The sequence below is a fragment of the Meleagris gallopavo genome, chromosome 6, assembly GCF_905368555.1.
Source record: "Meleagris gallopavo chromosome 6, MGAL_WU_HG_1.1, whole genome shotgun sequence".
NCBI lineage: Eukaryota > Metazoa > Chordata > Aves > Galliformes > Phasianidae > Meleagris > Meleagris gallopavo.
In genome coordinates this window covers 42,552,201-42,579,290 of record NC_139409.1, presented here as the reverse complement: position 1 = coordinate 42,579,290, position 27,090 = coordinate 42,552,201, and the positions used below count along the sequence as shown (strand labels likewise).

The window sequence follows — 27,090 nt, the reverse complement described above, 5'->3', positions numbered from 1 at the left end:
CAGCTTTGGCAAACTGAACACATGTACATAAAAATGTACGTTGGTATGGGGCATGAGGAGTAAAGCATGAAAAATAGCTTTTCACCTAAGCAGATGCTCCTTTGCTGTTAACTGAAGACAATAAATTTATGTTTCCATTTTTTTTTTTCCACATATTTGTAAATGTTGATAAAGAAGTGTATGCTTTCTTCCTTATAATTTGGGAATTAAAATTTGGGAAAGACTCTGTATCAGTGATATGTAGAGACTGGTTGAAATGTACAACAGGATCTCCAGAATTAGTTTGTGTGCTAATGGTTCATGTGATATTGAGCATTTGACAAATTTACTGTTTCCTATTTGAAAATTCATGGATTGCTTTCAAGCTGATCAGAAAATAAAGATAAAAGCATTCAAAGATGAAGCATGCTTCTCTGTGGGATGCCAGCACTCACTAGAACTCTCAACAGTTACTAATATTATATTTTGTTTTATACGACACAGTTGTGCATAAAATTTCTCTTGCTTACAATAGAGATTATTACTTAAAATGGCAAAACTTCAGCATTCCATCCACTTCGTGTACACTTTAGAAGCAAGGACCTCAGAAGAGTTATACCACTTTGGTGTAACACGATTTTGTAATGTAGTACTAGGCTTCCTGGTGTAGCCCTAAACCTGCAAATAAAGCTAATTTCTTTGGGTTTTTTTTTTTTTTTTTGAACAGGATTCCCTTGGTGGTAATGCAAAAACATGTATAATTGCAAATGTCCATCCAGGATCCAGGTGTTTTGGTGAGACACTGTCAACCCTTAATTTTGCTCAGCGAGCAAAGTTGATTAAAAACAAGGTAAACAAGCACCTCAGTGTCTTCTTTACTGTTGAATCAGACAATTTTTTATCATTTAAATTACATATCTACAAACAGGATAACTCCATTAATACACTCTTGTGCTATCACTCATTGAAATGAATATAACATCTTAAAATACTGTTTGCTTTTCCTGATCTTTTTTTACGAATTATTTTTGAAAAGAATTTGTTTGCTTTTGATTCTGAGTTGAGAACAACTGCTGGAGATTTGACAATGGCTCAGGATAGTGTTTGTGTTCATTGTTTCTTCTCTGAGCACTAACATTAGAAAATGTAAAATGTAAGCAAATCTGTACTAAAAGTTGTTGTGACAAGTTTAGATTCAGTGGTATTCAGTACATCTAGTTTTTCTATATGCTAGTATCAAAAGAGTAATTTCTCATGAGTCAAAGTATGTTTACATCTTTCTTGAAACTATTTTATTCACCATATACTGCTTAGCTTTGTTTTTCAAGATTATCTAGGGTAAACTGTACAGAAAATATTCAAATTTCTTAATCATTGTTTTTAGCAGAAGTAAGTTATTGGCTGTTCAGTAACTTGAATATTTAGCCATGAGTTCTTTCTTCAGAAAGACTTAGAGAGTTTTCAATAGTTTGAATGCTTTGCAGTCTTTCAGTTTTCTTTTAACTGTGAATTATAATAAGCTTTCTATTTGTACCTTTTCATGATTTTCTCTTAAATATTTATGAAAGGCTGTGGTGAATGAAGACACACAAGGAAACGTGAGCCAGCTGCAAGCTGAAGTCAAGAAGCTGAAAGAGCAACTTGCTCAACTTACATCAGTGCCATCTATGCATGATATTTCTGTATCACAAGGTAAGAGTTAGATTTAAAAAGAAAATTTGCTTCTTTTGTAGCTTAGAGTGTGTTAGAGCTTTGTATAATTCATCATGTTTCTCAGCAATGGTTTTGTAGGTACCAGCCTGTCATGGTTTTATGATTTCTGGTTATTGGCATTCTACGTCATATCATCATGTACAGAGGCTGCCTGTATTTTACATTGCCTCTATTTACATCCAGTATTTTGCAGAAGTTCTTAATATCTATTTCATTGCTCTCAAAAGTTTAAATTCTGGGCTGTGTTTCCTGAAATAATACCTAAAATAAGTGGTAGGTTGCCCAGTGCTTCCAGTAACCAAAAATTTACATATAATTGTTTGTATTTTTAGGTTGCAGGGTGTATAATCAATGAATATAAAGATGTTATAATAATGAAATAAACAAGAGAGTTAAACAAAGCAGATTATAATAACAAAAAGAAAATAGATAGAAAGCTTACCTGTACCCTGGGCTTGCTTACAAAACTCCAGCAGAGTAGATCTCCAGAGAGACCCTTCCCCACTGGCAGTCAGCTCTTAAATGGGTCCAGGAGAGGTGCAGCCAGGCTCCACCCCTCCTGGCAGCACAGGTGAATTGCCTTCACCTGTGCTCCGAGGGCTGACTCAGTGCTTGCCTCAGGTGATCAGTCAGAGGTTCAGGCCGTAGTTCCAAAACACAGGGGAACTAAGGTGTTGATAATGTCCATTGAATCTGCATTTGTTTTCATCTCAGGGCTGACTTTTTCTCCTCTTCCCCATTTTGCCTCTTCAGGAAGATCTTAATAAGAGTGTTTAACTTTCAATGAAGGGCTAATTTCCTTGTAAGATGATAATGTTTGTATCTAGATATATTTTTTTCTTCTAATAGTTCATCACCAGATGGTTATAGCTGCAATACTTTTCTTCATGGAAATAAGCTACCTATATAATGTTTGATTACAAGGCAATAAAGTTATCTTGGAACTCCTGCTTTGCTCCCCAAAGGTCTCTTCTCTGACCTTGACAAGACATAGATCCAGTTTCAAAAGATACTACAAAAGTTAAGAAGATTTGCATAATACAAAGCATCTATGGTTGAGTTTTCCTAAGGAAAAAAAGACTTCCCCACAAGAATATGCATTTAAATTGTAAAAAGTCAGTGGTTATGGGGACACCAAATCTGTTGTTCCCAGGGTACTGATGGAGGGCTCAAAAATGTTGTTAGACTTGTGAAAGAGTTCTTGAGGAAAGCAAGTGATAATGCTTAAACACTGAAGAGAGCTTTTATGAAATAGCTAATGTTATAAAATGTGTATTTAATCTATACAGATAGATCATGATGTTTGTAATACTTGATCACACAAAAATGCAAAATCTGCTTATTACAAACTTTATGAACATAATGGCATTGTTTTTTGTCTATTAATTGAGTATAAGGTAGTATTTATAACCAAGTAGACTTGCCTGGATGAAGCAAGGGAAGCTGTTTTCAGTTTCTGAAGCTGATTAGTTAAATCCGTTTAAATCCTTGTGTGAACACTTTACTTCCAGTTTAAGTTACTACCTGTCCACTTAATTCATGTTTATTTTTCTGAATTTCCTTATAAAGCAGTTTGTGTATTTTTAATATGTGCAAACTACAATAAAAATGTGAGTAATATGTTACTCATTTTGTAGGGTTTTTACATTTCATTAGATATACTCATTTGAACAAACTGATTATTTAATAAAAGTTAATTGTAAAGTTGTTGAACAATATTGTTAATTATAAAATTATGTACATTGGTTCTGGTCCCTATAAGCACGTGCAGATGGCTAAGAATTATAGTCTAAACTTCTTTCCTCTGCATATCAACATGATGTTTGTAGAGGAATTACGTTGTTCGAACATGCTGTCATGTTATATGTGTATGTGATTAAGTGATATTTTAATAAACTTGGCATTTGGTTCTTGCCCTACAGATGCTGCTGAAAAGGAGAAAAAAAATACAAATTACATTAACAACTTTATTGAAGCAATGTTGTTCTGGGAGAAATCAGAATGTGAGAAGAAGGTAAGAAAGCAGTGGTATTCCTAAGTGCATTCTACAATACTCTCTTGTAGAAGACCAGTGAGCATACTGAAATCAATTGATATTTATTTTTTATTTTTTGAATAAAAATACTCTGTCCAAAGCTTATAAACTTTAGTAACAAGGAAACGAGTCAAATAGCATTTGGGATAAAATCTTTCATCTCAAATTCAGACAAGCTATAAGCTTTCCTAATATGATTAGGTTTAGGATATGATTTTCTTTTTTTTTCTTCCATTAAAAAATTTGAACAGAAAAACAAACTTCTATTTCACTTATTTTTGAGGGCATCTCAGAGCATTTGGATCAACAGTGTGTTTTTGATGCAAACCTGCCAGGCATTCGTTTTGCTGTGCTCTAGTTCATGTCATGGTGCAGTGCTGGATCATTAAAAATTGATTGTTTTTGGAAGAAACTAACTAACAGAGACGTTCTAGGAGTGCACATGATGTGCTTCCCTGTCTGTGAATATTTAGTCCACAGAATCACATTGGAGTTGCTTCTAAGTAAAGTTTTTCAATTCATACAGTGTGGAATTAGAGTTTTGGGTGTGAGCTGTTGCTCTGAACAGATCTGCTCCAAATAAATGATAGTTTATATATTTCCAGAAATTACCATGAACTGAGATTTGCATGATTTATGTGCCTACATATGTAGGTAATGTTTAAACCTTAAATTAATCTGGTGTAACTATCACTTTTTCATTAATCTACATATGTACTTTCTAAGAATTTACTAGAAAGAATTGCTCAGCTAGAAGACTTGTGTGCCAAGAAGGAGAAATTTATTCAGTCCAATAAAATGATAGTCAAATTCCGTGAAGACCATATTGTTCGCTTGGAGAGATTGCATAAAGAAGCTGGTGGAAGTTTATTGCCAAAAGAGCAAGAAGATCTCCTCAGTGAATTGAGGGAGGAATTGCAGACCCTCAGAGAACAGGCAAGTCTTGTGGTTGGTTTTTTTTTTCCTTTTTAGAAAAAAACGTTTTTGTGAGAATAGCTCACTTGATAGAGTTGTGCGATGGATGGATTCAACCAGTTTGGGAAAGACAGGAAAAAAGGGGACATAAAGTGTTGCCTCTTTATGTAAAGAAGTATCTCAAAAACCATAGCACCTTCCATCTCCATTGGAAGGTGCTATGGGTGGGTTTAAGAGCTTGAGTGTTTCTGTAAGAAAATCTAGTAAGGGAGATACAGTGGGAGCCTGCTGCAGGCAGTATTACTGAAGCTAGGTAGTAGAGGACCCAGTCTCTTCTAAGTGACTCAGTGAAATAACAAATACTCATTCGTAGGAAGAACCCTCCATGACATCTGCTGAAAGAACAAGACAGCAGGGTGCAAATAATGCAGGAGGTCTCTCAGTGAAAGTAATGTAGATGTTAGATGGGCCAGCCTAGGGTGATGCCTGAGGAAAGGAGACTTAGATTACTCATGGATATTGTTTGTGAGGCAGCTCTGGAAAACAAAGAAACTAAAGAGAAGATAGATCTTTAAAAATAGTTTATTCCAAGTACAAGAATATTTCAGTAGTTAGGGAAAGGAGTAGAAATTTATAAGAAGACTAGCTTGAATCAGTCTGAGTCTTGTAACTGAGCTCCAAAGAAAATGGGGAAAAGTAGTAGTACAGAAATTAGGACAGACATTATTAGATGTGCATAGTGTTGTCTGTAAAATAAAAACTGTTGAAAAAAGTAATGCTTATCACAGATGGAACAACACCCACGAATTGCCAAGTATGCCATGGAGAATCATAACCTCAGAGAGGAGAATAAAAGACTTCGTTCTCTACAATCAGTGAAAAAAGCCCAGGAAGTTGACGCTCAGACTATTGCAGAACTAGAAAAGGCTTTTTTGCAAGCTTCAGCCACAGAGAAAAATACTGGAGGTAAAAATATGCTGAAGTGTTTGAGCTAAATAAGCTTACTGCATTTCTGTTTTGTGTGAAGTAGTGCTGGAAATGTTTTGATGTGTTGTTTTTTTTTTTCTTTTGTCAAAGTGATACTTGAAGACTTGAATAAAACAGGTTTAATTCACTTTCTTTGTGATGGCCTTCTTGCCAATACAGCTGTAGGGTATTTGGATTCATTTTAATCTTGTGCATACCATCGCTAATCTTCTGTTGTCCTTATTTCTATCATGGGAGCTCTAGTAATGTTAATTATTCTAATGGTTGCCATGTGGGGTGTAGCTGATACCTATTTTGTTCAATCACTGTTGCTGTGTTCAAAAGTCTGCAAATGAATGCCTACATTTGGGTAAAAGTTAAGATATTTGAGGTACTCCGTGATTTCAGAGGGGCTGTTCTTGTTCTTTAGGTCAGCACGTGTATTCTAGCACCATATTAGCCGAAGGCAACTCTCTGGCATCTGTTGAGAAGCTGAAAGCACGCCTGCTACAAACTCAGAGTGAACTGGCGAGTTCGAAACAAGAATATGAAGAATTTAAAGAGCTAACCAAGTGAGACAAAACAGTATAGAAATGTCTTCAGTTAAATGCTTTTAATTACTTTTCTTTTTTAAATTAAGATTCAGATCCTGGATATATAAGAATGTATTCTTTATATAAAAGTTTCAGAAAGACAATATACACGCAGAACCTGTTGCAGTCAACTCAGTTACTCCCAGACACACACACCAGTGAAGCAATTACTGCAGTGTGGACATACTTTCAGATCCACTGTCTTTCCAAAGGCTTTTCTTTATCCTAAGAGGCAAAATTATGCTTCACAACATGCCAGTGTTGCACATGTCTTTGAATCACCCCAAGTCACCTGCTTCTTGGAACAAGGATCTTAGCTTAGTCATTGTGTTGAGGAAGCGTTTACAGTAAGTGAAATACTACAGGTAGAAACAGTGACAGGAACCAGTGACTGATTGCTTTTCAGGAGTGGGAGAGATTTTTTTGCTTGTTGTTGTATTTTAGAGCTACAAGACTTTCACATAACTTCTGCACGGTTGCAGGTGGGAGTCATTTTAAATGTAGAATCCAAGCATTCCAGAAAGTTTTTACTAATCTGTTAATATTCATCTCCACTTCAAATATTTTTTAAGAAGGTGATAAAACCACATCCTGAGATTTGTTACTGGAAAAATTTTAATTCAAATTGGAACAAAGGGATGATTAATAGTTCAATCAATAGTTCATTAATGTCCATTTGCTGTGACATCGAAACATGAGATACGGGTCTCCTTACTAACACAGGAAAGAGTTTACTGTTAGTTTTTGTCTTGAAGTCAGCACAAGATAACGTGAAAGGCCTACGTAATGCTTTCAGGTTTTTTTGTTTTTATAAATATATATATTCACATTCCAGTGAGTAATACATGGGTTATCTTGATCAGTTGTTTCTGAAAAATTCAGATCCTGTGATTACGGATGCAAGAAAAATGAGTTCAGAGAGCGTAATATCAAACTGGAAAGCAAAAGAGACCTGACTTTTTTTTGTTGTTTTTCATCTTGCATCTAACACTGTTTTGTAACGACCTAGAACTGATTTTCTACTTGGTGCTTCTAGAATTAACCTTTTCATTTTTGTTTCACTATTTTTTTTTTTTTTTTTGCAAAGTAGCTTTGTAATGTGCATTCTGAGCGTTCAGTCAATTGTACAAATTACATTTAGATTTGAGTGTGGTAAATCCTATGATCTTTGTATATCATAATGTAAGAATCTACTGAGTCTATCAGTTCAGCAGTGCATCTATTGTCCAGTATCACTGATTACAGAGTTTTATTCATAACTTCACACATCAGTTCATTTTCCTGTCCATGCAATATATTTTTATCTTCTATATTCAGAGTTTTGTGCATGTCTTGATTTCTTTATAGTACATACATGTATTTGTTAGCAATTTCTGGCATTTTACCCAGTGAAGTCACAAAGAGTACTTTTGAACTCATAATGGAATCACCATTGTTTACTAAATGTTAAACTTGGTTCCAGTTTTGGAGTAACTGGATGCTTTATTTTGCATGCAAGTGATGACTGTGTGCTGTAACTGAATAAACAGAGCAACACTTAACAGTTTTGCAAAAAACAATCTGTTAATTTTTCTGCTGTCTCTTAGCAGTCAGAACTGAAGTTCCCTCAGAGGGTACTTTGTTCCCTCTGTTTCGTTGCAGAAACTCATACTGCGATGCAAAGTTACAGCATTCAACTGCCAAAAGATGAAACAGTATGTTTCTTTTGTCTGTACGCTTTGGCCTTACAATTATGTCAGTAAGGCCAACAGTCACAGTAATACCTTGTAGGTCTGCAAATACCTAACGAAAATTATTTCTAAATTTCTGCTCGACTGTTGGATTTGAGTTAAAGTGTTTCTGTAAGGCAAAATAATCTTAAAAGAGTAGCATTTCCAGAGGAAAAAAAATCTTTAAAGGATTTTCTTTAATCCTGGCAAGCACCAGTTCAGACTTCTTGTATAACTGGATAACATTTTTAAAGCTTAAAACTATCTTGGTGGGGATGATATCACTTTCTCATAAAAGGAATTGCAGAGTTCTCAGCTTATTTCCTACCGTGTAATGGATTTTTTCTGACAAGTTTAGTTACCCATCTGCTTTCTTCATTATGAAAGCACAAATAAATTTCTTAGCTTTTTAATTTATTTTTTTTAACATACAGCAGTGATGACTTTCTTCTCAAAAAAAAAAAGTACTTCAATCTTTGTCCAAGAGTACAGTTTCAGTATGATGCTGGTTGGCAATGCTGCAGCTTATTCTTACTTATGGAAGCACATTCACCAAGAGTTTTTGACTGTATTAAAATGCTTTCTAAACAGGAAAAAGCATATGGAACTGGAATCAGAACTTCAGTCCTTGCAGAAAGCAAACCAGCACCTTGAAAACATTTTGGAAGCGACCAAAGCACACAAACGCCGAGAAGTGTCTCAGTTGCATAAGCTGCATAGAGAAACTCTTAAGGTATGAAAGAATTTCTTTGAAGCCGTGTTCTTAATTCTAAGCCGTGTGAGAACACTGGCCTTCATTTCTAGGATACCCTAGCCTAACTACAGTAATCTACACATGATAAACTAGGAATGCTGCTTTTTGTTTTGAACTATTTCCTTAGTTATTGCCTGCTGTAATCAGGTGACAAATCTGAAAGTGTAGCGGTTTAGAACTAAGTGACTTTGAGCATTTATATATATACAACACTAGAGAAAGCTCAATTCCTTAGTGCAGTTAAAATAAAGAGTGTTTTGAAATCTCTGTAACAGAACATAACTACTCCAACAAAAGCATACCAGCTAAGGTCTCGCCTTGTGCCACGGATAAGCCCAGAGATCTCAGATTTTCATTCTGAAGATCTTGAGTGTTGCAAAGAGATGATGGATGACATTTTTAAAGAGCCTGTTCCCCCAGAGATGAATGAACAAGCATACGAGGCCATTGCAGAGGAACTCAAAATGGCACAGGTGAGTGTTTGAAATGAAAAGTGGAAGTAAGCGAATAACTTCATAATAAAGCAAGTTTGGGCATGAAGTAACTCCCCCTGCCAAATATATTTTGATGAGCATAGGAGACTGAAGCATGTGATGAATACTTAAGCTATCAGTGAAATGTTGTCTAATTACACAATGTACTTAAGAGGGATTACATTGAAAGTATTGAGAGGGATTTGAGATTTGTGTATCTTAATCCTAAGTGAAGCTGAAACTTGCAAACAGCTATTACATTAAGAAATGCTATGCATTTTTTCTAACTGTGATTTGAGATAAGCAGGATACTTAACCTTTTACTGTTCTAGCCTGGTAACGCCTATCTAAAGAATCTTCCTGATAAGTGGGAAGTGACACTTTTGGACTTCGTGGTAAGTGGGAAGTGACTATGTTTGGAACAAGCCCCAAGCATAATGTAAAACACTGCATTCTTTGAAGAAACCTGCCAAATATTGCTTACCATAGAAGAGTGTTACACAATTATCTGAAGTATTCTCTAGAAATGGAACTAATTTTGGTGCTTGTAAAATAGACAAAATCAAACCAGCATGCACGACAGCCAAAACTTTGTGAACAGACAAAAAGAAATGTACCTAGTCAATATTTTGAATAATGTCATTTTTAAGTCTTGGATCTCTAAGATGAACGAGCGTCTGAGAATGAAACAAACGTGTAAGTGCTTATATGATTTGGTCCTTGTTCTCACAGATGGATTTTCTTCTGCTCTGGCAGTCCTATTGGCAATAGGAGAAATCAACTACTTAAGTTACCAGTTGATTTTTGGATGTTCTTTTTACTGTTCATTCAGGTCATTAAAAAAAAGTTTGTATTTAATACGGACACGCTAATGCGTGGCCCTTAAGAGTAACTGAAAGATGAATGTTCTAATTTTGAATGTCTTTTTGTCACAGGAACAACTGAGCACAATGCAGACAAAGCTGGATGAAGAAGAAAGCAAAAATATAAAACTCCAGCAACATATTAATAAACTGGAACATCATTCTGCACAAATACAGGAGGTGAGAAATCAGTATAATGAAGGTTTATGTTTGAGTGATAGCTACCACACTTAAGCTACTGTCTCTTAGTGAGATCAGAAGCATCACTTGCATTTTGACTTTTGAAAAAAAATAGTAGCATCATAACTCAGGGCTGTACAAAAAGGCAGGAATGACAATTAAAATAGCAGCACAGCTTAAAAATAATTAATAAATAGGTTGTAATTCTGAGCCAGCTGGATCTTAAGCTAAAACATAAGCAAATAGACAAGCAGGATGTCAGTGCTTGTTTTTGGCCAACTTCATTATTTCTGAAAAAAGAGAAAGGAGTCATCAAAATTTTGAACTTCAGAATGCTGAGTATATTGCTTTCCTCAGTTGGAAACGAGCCAAAAAGTCATTTAGATATGAAATATTTACAAGTCTTCCTTAATCACTTCCTTTAATATGAAAAGGAAAAACAAGGCTTGTAGTCCTTTATCTGATAAATCTGTTTTAGAGTAGACTTCAGTTCTCAAGTGCATTACTTTTAAGTGATCTTTTTCTCTTTAGAAAAGGTAACTTCTTCATTTATATTGAAGTATTTTTTCTTGAACTTCTACTGATTTCAGATTCACCTGCATCAAATTGCATTTATGATCAGCTGATGAGCAATTCTAAAATGTTGTTGTTACAGCTCTGTGACTTAACCTTCTATGTTTATTTTCATTTACATTTTTTTTTTTTTACTTCTCCAGCTTCTTTCATCTGAAAGGAATGACTGGAGTAAGGAGCGTGAGGAGCTACTTGAGCAGATAAAACTGCTTGAAAAGCAATTTCAGGATGCTCAAAGCAAGGCTGATAGTAAGTCTGTGGAACACTGAAATTCTAAGTGAAGCTTTGAGGTTGTCTTTGTGTTAATGAATCAACAGTAGTACATGCTAAGTAACTAATTTGGTTTAAGATTTCAAATGTCACATAGGTTTGATTTAAAATAAATCTCTAATAGTTGCAGAATAACCTTTTCTCTGCTCAGTCTTCTACAGTATGCAATTTTGATGAGTGTTCTCTATTCATTCTGATATGAATAGAGTACAGGATGCAGTATTTTTAAAAGAAAATGTGATCCAAAAATAAAGGGAAATCCTCTGGCTCTGTAAAGAAGTACAGTGATTTCTGATGGAATTTGTTTGATTCTGCCTTTTTCCAAGTCAATCGTTTATTGACTTTTCACATTTCTTTCTTTTTAGTATTAAAAAGTGAAGTCCATGACTTACGCATTGTCCTGCAGTCTGCAGACAAGGAGCTGTCTGCTGTAAAACTGGAATATAGAGCTTTTAGGGAAAAGCAAGAGAAGGAAATGAGTCAGCTTTCTGATAGACATATGGATGTCCAGTTCAAGCTGGACAGTGTCAGGTATGTTGGCAGTTTGGTAAAATGTCTTAACCTTCCTTCTAATGCATCTTCTGTCTGCAAACTTGCACTTTGCATTTCTTAGACACACAAAAAGCAACTTTAAATGTTCTTTCCTTTTTTTTTTTTTTCTTTTCCCCAGTTCTTTTCAGATGCAGGGCAGACCATGATGATGAAATTAGCAGGAAGATAATTAAATAAGCTTCCTTAATTTTAGTTTTCTTACAGCATTTTCCCATTTACTAGGAGATACTTACAAGCTTAAGATAAGTAGAGTGGGTTTTTTTAAGCCAAGTCTTAAAAATTGACTATCATTCCACCTCCTGTTCACATGATGCAGCTGACAGAATGATGCTGATCTAAAAATATATACATACAGAAAGAAACAATAACAAAAAAGAAACCAAAGTTTGGCTGTTGAAGTCGGAACATATCGCTGTGTTGTAAGCAATAATAAGCACTAAGTATTGTTGGGAGTGAGGTTTTAATCACTATTGTGACCTGGTTGTGCTGTTTCTTAATAGGTTTTGTGGGAGGTGAGGATGTTAATGTTTTGATTTGGTTTTGCCTGGAAAGCTTAATTACATTTATTGCATTGTAGTGGTTCGTGTTTCATCCAAAGTTGTTTTTTGAGGGATGCATTGTGATATTGGGAATCTGCAATTGCAATTGTGCTATGGTGTCCTTGATGCCTTTATCAGCACAAGTACTGACTTATGTGGAGGGTATATGCTCTTACTGGAGACTCTCCATTAATAACACGACTCCTAACACCTGTTTAGTGGTTCTTTTATCCCTCTTTGCTGTTCACTTTTGTGAAAGATCAAATGAAGCAAGTTTCCAGGGTAGCAATTTGAAGAAATCTGAGTTATTTCCCTTTAGAGTATATAGAGGCTTTATATCTGGGATAATTAGCCAGATACCAGCTAAGCAGATATGGGTACCCAGGACTGTTCTAATAGCTACAGACTTCTTTGCCCAGCAGTTGGGGGAAAAAAAAAAAAAAAACAAACAAAAAAAAACCATGTCTGAACACTTATCAAGATTAGGCGACTAAAATTTCTATAGAGTTTAGCAAAAAAAAATAAAATTATTTCTAGGGATCAGAAGCAGCGTTCTGCCTTCTCTGCTAGTGCCATTTAAGTTTCCTATTTCATAAATATGGGATTTAAAAAGAAGTTCTGTCAGAGTCACTTGTTTTGAGAATAACTGTACGTTGTGGATTCACTGAAGCTTGTAAAACAATTGGTTGGAATGTTTTTATAATGAAAGAAGCTGTTAACACTGTGGGTGTTGTTTTCCTTTTTAAATAAAGGCTAGAATATGAAAAGAATCTTGAAGAAAAAGCAAGCCTTCAGGATGACTATGACAATTTGCAAGAGGTGACAAAGTTTGAGACAGATCAGCTGAAGCAACAGCTTGAGGACAGACAACAAGAAACTGAAGCAATGAAAACTGAGCTCTGTGTAAGAAAAAGCTCTTAGAAGACTATGTTATACAATTACTTATATAGCCAACTTACTTAATTCCTGCTGTTATATCACCAATAACAGCTTCCACAGTAATGATAGGCTTCCTAGCATTCTCTTGGAAAACAAAACCAAAGGGTTTTCTTTAAAAAAGAAAAATAGGACAAGGTTTTACAGAATGCAGTCTAGAAGAAATGATCCAATACCACGATGTAGTAGCAGTTTTTTGGCTGAATAAATGCCTCGGGGAATTTTGAAGGAAATAGGTCAGTTAGTAAAGGAATAAGAAACTGTTTTGGGAAAAGAACCCTGATATCTAAACAGCACTCTATCTTAGTGCTACCTAAAATGAGCTTGTGTATCCCTTCTTGGAGGGGAAAAAAGAAAAAGAATTTGCTTTGTATAGTGAATTTAATTTTGTTAAAATGTTTTATGATTTTTGTGGGGGGGGTCCTGCAATTTAGTTGATGCTGTCCTTGACAGACTGTCAGACTGCAGTGAGTGCAAAACAGCAATAAGGTTGCTCAAGGGCTTTTGTAAATGATATTTCCTGGTTATCTGCAGTGTATGCTGTTTGCCTACTCAGCAAGTTTGCTGTAACATTTCTGTTTGGGTGTCTAAAGGAATACTAACAGACTGAAAAAACATGATTTTAAATTACTCTTAGTGAAATATCTTGAATTGCTGGTTAAAATTTGAAACAACTTTCCCTTCTATTAATCTATATTGGAAAATTCTTATTTCTTTTAATAAGATGGATATTGAGGAACATTACAGCCACAGGGTATTATTATCAGTGGCAGGTGAAAAAAGCTGTTTTCTAATCGTAACTCTTTGCTTTAGCCTTTTCCTGGACCAATTCTAAACATCTTTCCAATTAGGATTGTGGGTTTTTTTTCCTCCAGTTATTTCTTAGTAGTTGCTTAGAATTTTACTGTAAGTTATTCTAAAAGCCTTCTTTTAACTTCTTATAACTATTAATATTTCTGTGTTCTAGAACCTATTAAAACTCCTGGAAGCAGAAAAAGAACATAATCAGAAACTAAGATTACAATTACAAGAAGACAAAGAAAATTCAAAGTGAGTTTTACTTCCTTGTGTCATTTATTCTCATCTAACTTCATTGGTTTTGTCTTATGCTAGGTTTTATCCAAATTATGTAAAAATGAGGTATCTTCATTCCAATTAACATTGCAAATTTTCATTGCCAATAAAGTTCTTCACATTGAAGGTAAGTTTATGTCTGGTAATGTAACTATTAGTCTTGTATGACAATGAAAAGCACTTAGTTTTTTTTTAACTTCTTTAACTAAGTGTAGATGAGAATAACCATACATGACTTGATTCTTGTAAAAACTCTTATGTTCCAATTATATTTCTCATGAGAAAATTTTTTTCCCTTTTCCAGAGAGCTCTTGAAAGTACTTGAAAAAGCACAAGTGGAGAAACCATCATCTGAAATGCTGACGCGATGTGAACAGCAGGTACAACAGCAGAACTGAATAAGTCAATTTTGATGGATATCTGTGTATGTTAATAGCAATTCTGCTGGAAAGCTGACTGTTCTTTACATTATCAGCAAAATAAATTTAGAGTTCTCAAATTTTAGATAAAGCTTAAGCTACTCTTAATTTTTCTGCTAAGGTAAACAACTTAGTTTCTTCCATTTTTTTTCCTGGCTTTGTATTTAAAGTACATTTAATTACATAAAAGTAATTAAGTTTCTTCATAATATTATTTCTAGGATGAAAAACTGCAGAAATTGGAACAGGAGTTGGCAGCTGCTGAAGAGATTATTGTTTCTTTGAAGAAGACAAATGATGCAGATAAGGTTTGTGTTTATTTCCGTTACTGCTACCTAGCTTTGCAGGTAGCTCTATGCTCTGTTTTAAAAGCTCAGAACCTTTCTATTATACTTGGTAATTCTGTGATTGTAGGCAATTCTGGCTGTATATTTAGGTAAAATACATCTTACCACTTACTGGCATTGAGTTTGTGGGGTGGTAGGAAATTAATCTGCATTCAGGGAAAACAAGATAACTAAAGGGGGAAAAAAAGAGAGCAAAGGTTACTGCTCTCTGCTGGACAAAATATCCTATGTAGAAATGATGCATAGATCCCCTGGATCCCCTGCTGAAAAGATGGCTTTGGGTTTTGAAAGCTTAAATTGCAGAAGCTCCCACAGCACAAGTATTTATGCTGTATGTAAAGCAGTAGTGCTCTTATTACTCAGAAGATATACACATTATACATTTAAATGTTTTCCATGCTAAAAAAAATAAGTAGAGGTCAGAAGAATCTGGTACTCTTGGTGAGTGGTGTTTCTTGAATGCAGCTTTTTACTTTACAAATAAATATAAACAAATAAAGTAACCTTAAACTATAGTACAGCTAGAAGCACATCACATCACAGCCTGGGTATAAATCTCTTATAATAAACACAGCAGATTATTTAATACTTTAAATAAGTGCATAGACAAAAACAAAACTTTAAGAACTTATTTCCTGTTACTCATTTACATGTGCATATTGGAGCCTCATTTTCAAATGTCTGTTTGAAATTTGGTATTGACAGATTATCCACCAAAGCAAGTTCAGTAATGAGAAGCATGTGTGTATGTATCATTCTATACATGTATTTTATTTTTAATATAAGAAAAAATGTCTCCAGATTAACCTTTTTTTCTTTATGTTGCAGGAAGTTGTAACTGACTTGATGAGACAGATCCAGGAGTTGAGGTCTTCAATTAATCATAAAACTGAATCCATAGATGGGCTAACAAGAGAGCTGGAGGATATAAATGTATGTTCTGTCATTTTGAAGGACATGGTGTCGTTTCTCAGAAATGGAAGGCAATGACATGTCTTATCATGGGTCTCAAAGAGCATAACTTGCTGTAGTGTTTTAGAAAGAAACTTCTTTGTTTTGACATGTTGAAATCTTCTGAACATTTTATGCCTAAGGCTGTCTTGAAAACTGAACTCTCTCCACGTGGTGGGTAAAGAGCAGTGTCTCTAAGGGGACCTATTCACATCCTGTAAACTACACTCAGCTGACAGTCACATTTAGATTTTCTCAGAAAATGGTGATTTCAGACATGAGCAACTGAAGCAGAATTGTAAATTCATTTGTGAGGAAGTGAATTTTTATGTAGCTGAGATAACTATCTTCTACATAAAAAAACCCAGCCCTAAAGTGTTTATGTGAATATTAATAAACATCATACATCTTTATTAAAATGTATTTTGCTTGCAGACTGATAGTGTAACCCATCACACAGTTCACTGACATGCAGCTCTCAACGCTGTGTATCAGTGAGCTACTGACAAAATGGTCATAAGAACAATTTCTGTCTATGGTTACATGTTTTGATCAATAATTATTTTGGCAATTAATATGTATTAATTTTCCATTGTTCTGACAGCTCATTTTAAATAATATTGTTCGAACAATTTAATTAGTCACTGATTTAAGCAATTGACACAGATAAGATTTTTAAACATTTTGTAGTTGTTATAAGGATGCATGACATGCATTTGTTTATTCTGCATTTGCCAACTTGCTTTTATAACAGGCTTTCCTAAAATGCTCTAAATTTAATTTAATCTTTTTCTTAGTGCAAGTATAATTTTGTTCTGGCTGCAAAAGAAGAAAGCAAAGGAATCATAGAGGATCAGGAGAAGAAGATTGAAGAACTGAGGGAAGCCTTGGAGAGAAGACAAATGGCAGATAATGTTGAGGTAAAAACATTTATGGTGGTGTGTGATGATTATTTAACAGATTAATTGGATGTGTTTTTTGCCTAACATACTTGTTTAAGACTTAACATCATTTCAGTTCAAAATAAAGCTGGTTAGGCTGCTCTTAAAGGAATTTTTAATGAGATACCTGACAAATTCTGTTAAATTATCACATTACTTGACATAAATATTTTATAAGCTACTTCATTAGAAACCTATGCTGAAAGTCTGGTTTAATTTTGTTAAGACCACTGAGGAGTCATCAGCTGAATTTAATGGTAGTATTAGATGATGCAGCTGAGAAATTAAAGTAGGTAGAAGAATACATTATGTTCAATATTCTCTTCCCCCAGTAGCTACTATATTCAATGGCTTCATTACTCATAATTTTAAACTAAAGCTCCACCTGCTGGAAAACGATTTAGTTAAGTTGCAAAGTTGATTCAAGTACAGCTTTGCTTTTTGAAATTGTCTTTCTTTTTAATTTAGTCTTTCCTGTTACCGCTGTCTCCCTTATTCTGATAAACACACCCTTCAGGCAAAGCCACCAATCTGTCCTTAGAAGTAATTTCAGATTTCACAAGATAACCAGTCGTATTACATATGCTTCATCCTATCAATAAAGTCTACCAGTAAAGTCTGCCAGAGCAGTGTTTGTTTCTCAAAAGCCATTCTTAAATATATTCACTAAGTTTAATAAGCAGGTTATCTTCACTAACAGCGATATCTAAATGTAACATTATGAAATCCTAAACCAAGTTGCTGGCCACATGAATCACTTTGTTCTGTTTTGCTACTTCTTTTAAACGAAAATAGTTTATCTCAATATATCCTGGACTGTATCTATCTACTGATGGGAGTATAGAGTTTCCCATTGTTGGCCTTTGTACATCACTCATTAACTTTGTTCATGTTTTTTCTGATGAACGGGAAATTCTATCAGTTCTAATCCAAGGTAGTATCTAAAACACTAAGAACTGCTTCTTCCAGATTAGCATGCTTAGTGGAAGTATTGATGCCCCATCATATCAGGGATGGAGTCTAGATCCTAGAACAAATTCAGAGGTGTCTACACAATAGCAATGCATTAGAAAGGCTGTAATTGCTGATTGAGCATTTCTCTACATTTTTTCTAGTTAATTTACAGAGTTGTATCTAGTTTTGCAGTATGTATTATTCTTAAATACAGCGATTGATGCTAAATATCTCCCACAAGTATCTAACCACAGCTATATTCTCTGTAAGTTCTCGAATTTTTGTTCTGTGATCGAAATCAAGGATATGGAAAACTTGCCAAAATAAGAAATATATAGGTGAATGCTTGATAGAGTTCATAAAGGAAAAATGGAAGAAAAGGGCAGATGCTTTTAGGCATTATCACTGCTGTTAAGATTGATAAAACATCTTAAGAAACTGCTTTAGAGTAGTAACTTTGTTTCCTTCTCTCATCCATTAACTTAAAATAGAGGGACCTTCTGTGTGAAGAATTGCATCACACCTCTGATCAGCTGATAAGACTGACAGAGGCCTCTAAGAAACATGATGCATTGCTTCAGTGTGCACAGCAAGACATAACAGAGAAAGAAGCTTTAATCCAGGAACTCAGAGAACAGGTAAAACAAGGAAGGTCTTGTGATAATTAGCTTCTTAGGAGTGGGTCGTGACTAACAGTAACTTCTGGAGAGTATTTTACCTGTAATTTTGGAATACCTTGTACACAGCCTTCCTGAACAACACTTCTTACTGTAAATCAAAGTAGTTGTTCAAAAGCTTTTGAGCAAAGGATAAGTAACCTTTACATATTTTGGAAATTGTATCTTGAGATCAGCTTCAAAGAAAAATATTTCCATAGAGTAATTATCAGTATGCATGATGATGGAGAAACCTGAGGTTCTCTCTTACCTACAAACAGGATCATTATGTAATGGAGATAGTTGAGTTCTGTGTATGATAGAGTCTGAATGATTTTGAACCTTTGCAGACCAATAGCCTACATTAAGGCTTTATCCAGATTTTAACTCTAATTGCCATAACTATTACAGTGCCAATTCACATATCTGTGTTGGCAAAAACTCTAATAGTGATACATTACTTTGGAAAAGAATCATTTCATCTCGTTGCCATATTCTCTTTGAGGTAATTGTCTAAAATCATCAGCGTAATATTTGTATCAAATCATGTTTTGACCAGTAACACCTGCAAACAAAGTTCAAATTAGCTATACATTATGTATATTATATATGTTTCCAAAAAATGCTCGTGTGCAACTGTCAAATGATCAACAGTTAATAGGTAAATGTAGAAAACAATTATGAAAGCAATGTCAAAGGTAATATATATTAGCATCTATTTGCCTCGCTCAAAATAGGGATATGGTTGCTTTTTTATTTCATGTTTTGTGACTATTCTGAGCTAATTTAATTCTACTTGGGATTTCTAATAGTTGGACAAAATGACAGAAGAACTAGAGAAGAGGAAGAGTGAATATGAATTCAAGATGAAGCAAATAGATAGCTTTTTCGTGGACTCATCTACAGTAACGTTTCCTCAGGTATGACATTTCTAAGAGAAACATTTTCATTATAGTGACTATTAGAACTCATTGAAAAGGATTTAATAAACTTTACTACACTGTGATGGGAGCAGAAAATACAGCATATCTAAGAATGGTCAAATCCTATCCACCTGTTTGTAGCTTTTATATATTATTGATGATTTTTTCTGCCAGGGATCTGTTAATCTATGTTGTCTTATTAAAGTACATCACCAATACACAGGAGAAAACTGGAGGATTGGACTAGATGATCTTTTGAGGTCCCTTCCAATCCCTGACAGTCTGTGATTGTGTGAAAACTGTTCTTGACTAATCATTTCGGACCATTTTTGTTTTGCTTTTTACCTTTCTAGTGTCCAAAAACTCCTCCTAATTTTGATGTGAATTTGGCAAAAATCTTAGAGACCCATGAGCAAGAAATAGCTGATAGGAGGGCTTCTACAATCACTCTAGAGCACCTTGTACATGAACTGAATGAAGAACGAAGGGCTAAAAATGATGAGATTCTACGGCTGAAGGTACTATGAATTAAACTCTATCATCAATTTTTAAGATTACAGTAAGACAGAGTTCAGATTTTTAATGAGCTCTGCTTATTAGCTTGTTTATTAATGCAGGAAGGCAGTTCTTGGTCTTCTCTTTGGCTCGTAACAAATGTTGACAACTTGCTTGAGAAATCCCTGTGTCTTGCCTTCCCTAAGGAATGAGTGGTTTCCTTTCATGAGTGTCAAATGGTAACACCATCTTTAGTAATGAAACTGTTCTGACTTCTAAATCAAATTACTAATGAAGCTGTGAATCAAGAGGTCATGCAGATGACCTTTGCCAGAGGACTGTGCTTATTTTTGGACAAATAGCTTTGTCTTCTATTTTACTCAGACAGGAATCTCCATTTGATATTCATGTGAAGTGTTTTCAATCTCACTTGCTTAGGAACAATTAAATGAACTGGAGAGCTTACGTTTGGAAATGCAGATATTGGTGGAAAACAACAGGAATTTACAGAGTCAACTTACAGAAGCTCAGAAACTAAGCAAGAACAGGTAAAGGAAAATAAAAAGAAAAGTCTTAACTTGAAGCAATTAAGTACAATAAACTGAAACATACTGGTTTTATTTGAAATACAATCTCACATATTGCTAATTTAATTACAGATTGACTCAGCCTTTTCTATGAAAATCATTTACTAACTTTAAGTCTTCCTAACTTTAAATCATAAATTATAAGACTTTGTTGCATTTAATGTGGGAAATACAGAAGAAAAAGAATCTTAAATAATTATACAAGTAGCCATTATAGTGTATTATGTATTGTCACATTACTTGAAGTCTTACAGATTCAGTAGATACAGAATTGTAGAATGGTTTGTGTTGGAAGGAACCTTTTAAGATCATCTGGTTCCAACCCCCTGCTATAGGCAGGGACACCTCCCACTACACCAGGTTGCTTGAAGTCCCATCCAGCCTGCCTCAGAATGCTTTCAGGGAGGAAGCATTCACAACCTCACTAGGCAACCTGTTCCAGTGTCTCACCACCCTCACAGCATAGAATTTATTCCTAATATCTACCTTAAGTCTACCTTCATCCATTTTATAGCTATTTTCCCCCATCTTGTTGTTACATGATCTTATAAAAAGTCCCTCCCCAGCTTTCCTGTAGGCCCCTTTTAGGTACTGGCAGGCTGCTGTAAGGCCCCCTATATAATCAATAAATATTAAGATGTTATAATAATGAAATAAACAAGAGAGTTAAACAAAGCAGATTATAATAACAAAAAGAAAATAGATAGAAAGCTTACCTGTATCCTGGGCTTGCTTACAAAACTCCAGCAGAGCAGATCTCCAGAAGAGACCCTTCCCCACTGGCAGTCAGCTCTTAAATGGGTCTAGGAGAGGTGCAGCCAGGCTCCACCCCTTCCTGCAGCACAGGTGAATTGCCTTCACCTGTGCTCCTGAGGCTGACTCAGTGCTCACCTCAGGTGGTCAATCAGAGGTTCAGGCCGTGATTCAGCATTTCCCATACACCCCCGCAGAGCCTTCTCTTCTCCAGGCTGAAAAGCCCCAGTCCTCACAGGGGAAGTGTTCCAGCCCCCTGATCAGCTTTGTGGCCCTCTTCTGTATACGCTCCAACAGCTCCATGTCCTTCTTGTACTGAGGCCTCAAAACTGGCTGTAGTACTTCAGGTGAGGTCTCACAAGAGCAGAGAGAGGAGTGGAATCACATCCCTCAACCTGCAGGTCATGCTTCTCTTGATGCAGCCCAGGATACAGTTGGCCTTCTGGGCTGCAAGTGCATGTTGCCAGCAGCACACATTATGTACATACGTATCTATTATATATACATAGATTGCTGTGGAAAACTGAATTATGTGGCTTCGTTTTTGACACAGCTGTTGAATAGGTTACTTGGTCCCACTTTCTTTCAGGGAAAAGCATTGCTTGTATGTTCTTCGTTTGCTGGTTTCTTGACAGGAGACCTTCAGATGTAATTTGGACAGGCAGTCCCAATTCCCAGCTTTTAGTTGATGGGAGTTGTGGTTTGAATAGACAGAAGATTATAGGAGCTCTGGAAAAATCAGGTTCAGATATTTCAAGTGGGGATATTCACAACAGAAACATACTTCATACAATGTGGGAAGAGCTGACAGCAGCAGGCAGTAGTTACTCCTTGTGCAGTGTGATATTAGAAAGCAAGATGCTTTGATCACTGGTGTCACACATAACAAAAAAGATGCAGAGATCTTGGACTGGAGAATGTTTGAGAACACATGATGAGACCAAGTGCCTGCTCTCTTCTTGTATTTAGCCTTAAAGCAGGGAAGAGTAGTTGTGCAAGAAAGATGAGTGTTCACCTCTGCAAAACTAAGCTGGAACACTCTTCTCATTACTTTTGAGATAGTATAGGCCGTCTGATAGTCTAGTACAAGAATGACTCAGTATAATTATCAATTATACTGTACCTGAGCTCTTTAAATTTAAGTAGCTAGTGAATGTAAGCAAACACATGTGCATGTAGTTCTTTCCAGCCACTTATAAGCTGGCTGAATGTGGCTGAATTTTGGAAGTGGGTGGTTCTGAAATTTATCAAGGAAAAGCAGTTATCTCAGAAGTTGTCAGAGCTTTCCAGTTGGTGCTGAAGTGCTTAAGACAAAACAAAAAAACACATTTCACACACACGCACACAGATGCACTCACACTCTCAGCCTGAGGTTATATACATATACCAGATACAAACAACAAATAAATTCCCCTAGCTAGGTAAGCTGACAAAGATTTTAAGTTTCTAAAAGACTGAACTTTTAAAATTGTGTCAAATTGGAATCACTATTAATCAGTGAAGTTCTCTCACTTAATGTGCTCAATGGGAATTAAGTGACCCCAGTGGCATGCAGTTTTGGAGTGGTTGTTTTAAATGGTGTTTGCTTACCTCCATCCAGTGCCATGTTTAAAGAACAAAATAAGTGTCCAAGCCATCTGAATACAAAAGTTCTAACTTTTTAACTTGGCAACATCACTGTGCAAGGATCTAGTAGGAAGGAGTTCCTTTTTGCAGACTGTGTGCAAGTGAGCATCACCAACTCATAAGACATCTACCTCAATCCTGAAGTTGTTAAAAAATCTGTTTCTTTGTACTCTGCCAAAGGAAAATGAGATGTTCTTGGATTGTAAAAGTTAATACCCTTCTGGAGTTGTTTTATGATGATGCAGGGTTCTGAGTCTCAAGATGCATTAAGACACTTATATGCACCAGTAGTTTAATCTGGATAAGCAGTTGTTTTTACAACTGGTTTCCTATGTTTGCAAAATTTTTTTCTTGTTCTTGAACCTTCCAGTGATCAGAAACACACTGATGTTCAGCAGCTCCAAGAGAAAGAGGAGGAGATTGCTGAAGAACGACGGGCAAAGGTATCGTAATACCCTTTTCACCCAGCGGTTGCTGTCTCCCTGTTCTGAAGTATTACTCATATTTTCTTCTATTTCATGCCAGTAAAACAAGTACTGATTTTTAATGGTTTCTACCAGTTTTAGACCCTGGAGCTCAGCTCATAAGATTTCTATCTTAGTAAAACTTCAGTAAACTGTTTATCAGCTTGCACAATAAGCAAAAACAGATTCAGATCATTAAATCTGACTCATCTCCATGGAGCTGGAAAGTGGAGGTTGTATCACTTGCTAATATCAAGGCTCTACCAAAGGGAAGCTAATGTCACAATAGAAGTTGAAATGGATCTCTCAGGCAGAACTTCCAGCTCTAGCTGTCCTGTGTATGAATGGGCAGAGTGTGGGTCATTTGTGGTGGCATGAAATGAAAATATGTGCGTATAGCCAAAAGGTGAATTTATAATGAATCTTAGAGATGTGAATTACTGGGTAACAGGATGATTTTGGTAGTGTCTGGAATGAGATACTTGGCATCAGGTGAGTGACAAATCATTTGGGGAAAAAAAAAAAAAGTAGAATGCATATATATACATACAAGCAATTTAAACATAATGAATGTAACTAATATTTTGAAATTTTACAGAACAAAGCAATGGAGGAGATGCTGAAAATCAAAGCAGAGTAAGTTTAATATTGCACAGTGAACTGGAGACTTTGTATTAAACTTATTAATACCACAAATGTGTATTTAAGGAGTCAAGTCCATGTCTGAAATTACAAATACATTGAGTAACATTGAGTTCTTACTCTTTTTCACCAGTAGGTGGCGGTAGCACCTGTTATGACATTTTCTAAAGGGTTCATAGCGTACCTATGCTCTGAAAGAGGTGGAAGCATAAGCAAAGCTTAGGTTAGAAGAGACTTAATTTTGAATTGTTTAAAATAATCTACAAGATAAGGTTTTGAATACTTCTATGCTTAGTGACATGTGAGCACATTCCTTTTCAAATGCAACTGAAATACTTCTCATTTCTTTACTAACACTGTAAATATTACATAATTTTAAACTTAATCTAAATGTTCTTATGCTATTTGTTGGGGTTCTATTGCACTTCAGCTTGAGCAACTAAATTACTTATGAGAGGGTTCCTACACTGTATTTGCACTAATGTGCAAGTAGTACTAGAAATTCAGGTGTGCCACACCACAGACAAATAGTAGTAAAGAAATAAAATACAGAATTAGTAGACAAAAACTAATTTGCGCTGCTCCTCCTGTTATTCTTAGGCTCATCTGTATTGCTTCAGAGACTCATAGCAGCTGAATCTCCTAATATTTGGCTTGTGGCCATCTAACAGCATGTTTTCTTTGTAGACAGTTTTAGTAGAAGTTTTTTGCTTCATGAGTGGAGTTGTGAGTCCTGAACTGGAAACAGCCCACTTCCCCAAAAAGAAGAGCGGCTTGAAAACATTGCTCATCTTAAGAGATAATGTCAAATGTAGCAGTTGTGCAACAGGATGCAATTTCCTCTTCTGCTAGCACTGAGTTCTCTGGAAAACTAAATTCTGTCAAAAGAATGTCTTTAAAAGTCTGCCTCTGTGTCTGAAGCTGACACGAGTAATTCATTTGTATGCCATTTATGTTGGGTTTTGAATATTTCATGATGCGTTTATATTGGCAGATTAGAAGAGACCAAAAATACTCTCAGAATCAGAGAGAATACCTGTCTTGAAATGACTCTGGAGATGGAGCGAACAAGAGCTTTGGAGCTGAAGGCGTTTCATGAAAAAGAAGAAATTAGATCAAAATTGGAAGAAACATACGAAGAGAGAGATAGAATTGGAAAGGTTATATATGTGTAATTTTTATCTTTCCAGTAAAATCTTACTCTGCAGAGGTAGAGCTCCGCTGCGACTTGAATGATATTCTAAATTAGCAACCAAAGAAGGCCTCTGAAAATGTTTTGCTTTACAGTTCAGTCATATTTGTAATGCTGTTTACTCATGCACTGGTAAATCCTAGTGGAACTCTGAGTACAGAAATGAGTGTTGCAATCTGTAATACAAATCACGAGGCGTTTGCTCTTCAGAGGCATCCAGAATAGCATGTGAGAAATATCTGTTGCCTGGATGAACCAATTCTTGCATCATATGTTACAACAGGTGTAAATGTTAGTATGTTAATCACATGAGCTATTTCTTTTTAAATAGGAGGTTCTAAAGCTAGAAAATGTACATGATATATTTATTAATTACAGGAAATAGACATGCTGAGGAAGCAAGTTGACTCTCTTGCTGAGGAGAATGGGAAACTACTTGGTCATCAAAACGTAAACCAGAAGATTCAGTATCTTGTGAAACTGAAGAAAGATTACACTAAACTTACTGAGGTGAGTTCCAGAGAGTAGAACACAGAGCAGCAATCTGATATAAAGGAGACCTAAACTTTGATGATGGAAACTGGCATTCTCGCTCTTCTGTTTGAGAATGACACATACCTCTGCTTTCATACAGCTGTATGGACCGTGCCTGCTCTCCCTTCCCACAGGTCCCAAACAACAGTTACCTTTGTATTTCCTCAAAGCACATCTCCTGAGCTGTTTAAATCACCTGAACGTGCATAGATGTATGCAACTTATTTGGAAACATGAAAGGTACGAGAATAACGTCCCTTCCGTACTCACAGTTCTAAATATCATTTTTCTGTTTTACAGGAGACTGAAAAACTGCGAGCTGAAAATGCCTTTTTGAAAGAAACTAAAAGATGTGACGTATGTAGACATCATGATCAGTTATAATGGCACAAATCTGCAAAGCTGTATTTTTAAAATGTACAGCATAAGCAAAAGCTTGACTTTTGTTGTTGTCTCTGAATGTTGTCAGCTGTATTCAGTACAATTACATACTCCTTAGATTTATTTTTTTTTTTTGCTGGTAACAACTTTTAGTGAGGAATTTTCTCAGTTAAATGGGCAGCTCTCATTGGTGTTTCAATACCTCCCTGTTGAAGAGGCTCTGTGGCTCTTCAAAAACTGATTTTATATAGGTGCTAACAGACACCTTCTTGAATTGTTTTATCTTGTCAAGGAGAAGCTTTCTCTCTGGGAACATGCCTGGATTCTTCATTCCTTTCGCGCTTCTGTTCGGTTCCTGCTGGAATTTCTGAAATGCTGCGTTTTCCACCTGAGCTGAATTTTAAAAAGCACAATTCTTAAGGTCTTTTTAACCTAAGCGTAGTATGTTTTTACTAGGTGAACATAAACTTGTCAGATGGAACAACCCATAAGCTTCAACAGTTGTTTAAAAACAACTCTCAAATTGAAGTTTGCTCGATAAAGCAGGAATGTGTATGTAATAATAGATTTGTAAATAGCACCATACATTTCTTTTGCCTTTATTCTTCTCTTTCTCTGATTGAAATTAAAATGCTTCGAAAAACTAGTATGTTTTTAAGTTAGTTTTTATCAGTCTGCATTCTGTATTAGTACTGTAGGCAATGCATTCTAAGCGATTTACAACCATTCTGTGCTCAAACAGAAGATAGAAATGTGATGAGAAACGTGAAGCAGGAGCGTGGCGTAAGGCCATTTAATCACACGTACTGTAAATAAGCGAAACGTTTCTTAGCAGAACGCAACGCATCGATCTAGGTTGTGACAGACAGCACTCGTCTTTTTAGTGGATTCTACGGTCAGTAACGCCACCCTCTTTGTCCAGGGTAGCCACAAAGCTTTCTGCCCCCAGATAGGGCTAAGGAGAACAGAGCCGCCCGCGGCACGGCCAGCTGGAGTATCGGGAGCACCGCCGAGCTGTACGTCTGCGTCTGTACTACTAAAGCTCTATCGGTACGGCGTCCTTTCTAAATAAAACCTTTGTACACAAACGTCGCCCCGCCC

The 27,090-nt window shown here is 35.7% G+C and overlaps 1 protein-coding gene across 1 annotated transcript in view; it reads left to right on the top strand.

Moving 5' to 3' along the window:
- KIF15 (kinesin family member 15) overlaps positions 1–27,077 on the top strand; it is a 34,899-nt gene extending 7,822 nt beyond the window's left edge. The window contains exons 10-35 of the mRNA XM_085226507.1: positions 707–829; positions 1,548–1,671; positions 3,615–3,706; positions 4,454–4,663; positions 5,431–5,608; positions 6,039–6,180; positions 8,502–8,643; positions 8,940–9,137; positions 10,073–10,180; positions 10,897–11,002; positions 11,389–11,554; positions 12,867–13,017; positions 14,018–14,100; positions 14,429–14,504; positions 14,765–14,851; positions 15,719–15,823; positions 16,639–16,761; positions 18,228–18,374; positions 19,205–19,312; positions 19,669–19,833; positions 20,249–20,358; positions 23,147–23,219; positions 23,839–23,876; positions 24,877–25,042; positions 25,453–25,584; positions 25,909–27,077. Coding sequence (XP_085082633.1) covers positions 707–829; positions 1,548–1,671; positions 3,615–3,706; positions 4,454–4,663; positions 5,431–5,608; positions 6,039–6,180; positions 8,502–8,643; positions 8,940–9,137; positions 10,073–10,180; positions 10,897–11,002; positions 11,389–11,554; positions 12,867–13,017; positions 14,018–14,100; positions 14,429–14,504; positions 14,765–14,851; positions 15,719–15,823; positions 16,639–16,761; positions 18,228–18,374; positions 19,205–19,312; positions 19,669–19,833; positions 20,249–20,358; positions 23,147–23,219; positions 23,839–23,876; positions 24,877–25,042; positions 25,453–25,584; positions 25,909–25,992 — 3,237 coding nt within the window. The 3' untranslated portion in view covers positions 25,993–27,077. The remainder of the gene's footprint in view (positions 1–706; positions 830–1,547; positions 1,672–3,614; positions 3,707–4,453; positions 4,664–5,430; positions 5,609–6,038; positions 6,181–8,501; positions 8,644–8,939; positions 9,138–10,072; positions 10,181–10,896; positions 11,003–11,388; positions 11,555–12,866; positions 13,018–14,017; positions 14,101–14,428; positions 14,505–14,764; positions 14,852–15,718; positions 15,824–16,638; positions 16,762–18,227; positions 18,375–19,204; positions 19,313–19,668; positions 19,834–20,248; positions 20,359–23,146; positions 23,220–23,838; positions 23,877–24,876; positions 25,043–25,452; positions 25,585–25,908) is intronic.
- The last annotated feature ends 13 nt before the right edge of the window (positions 27,078–27,090 follow it).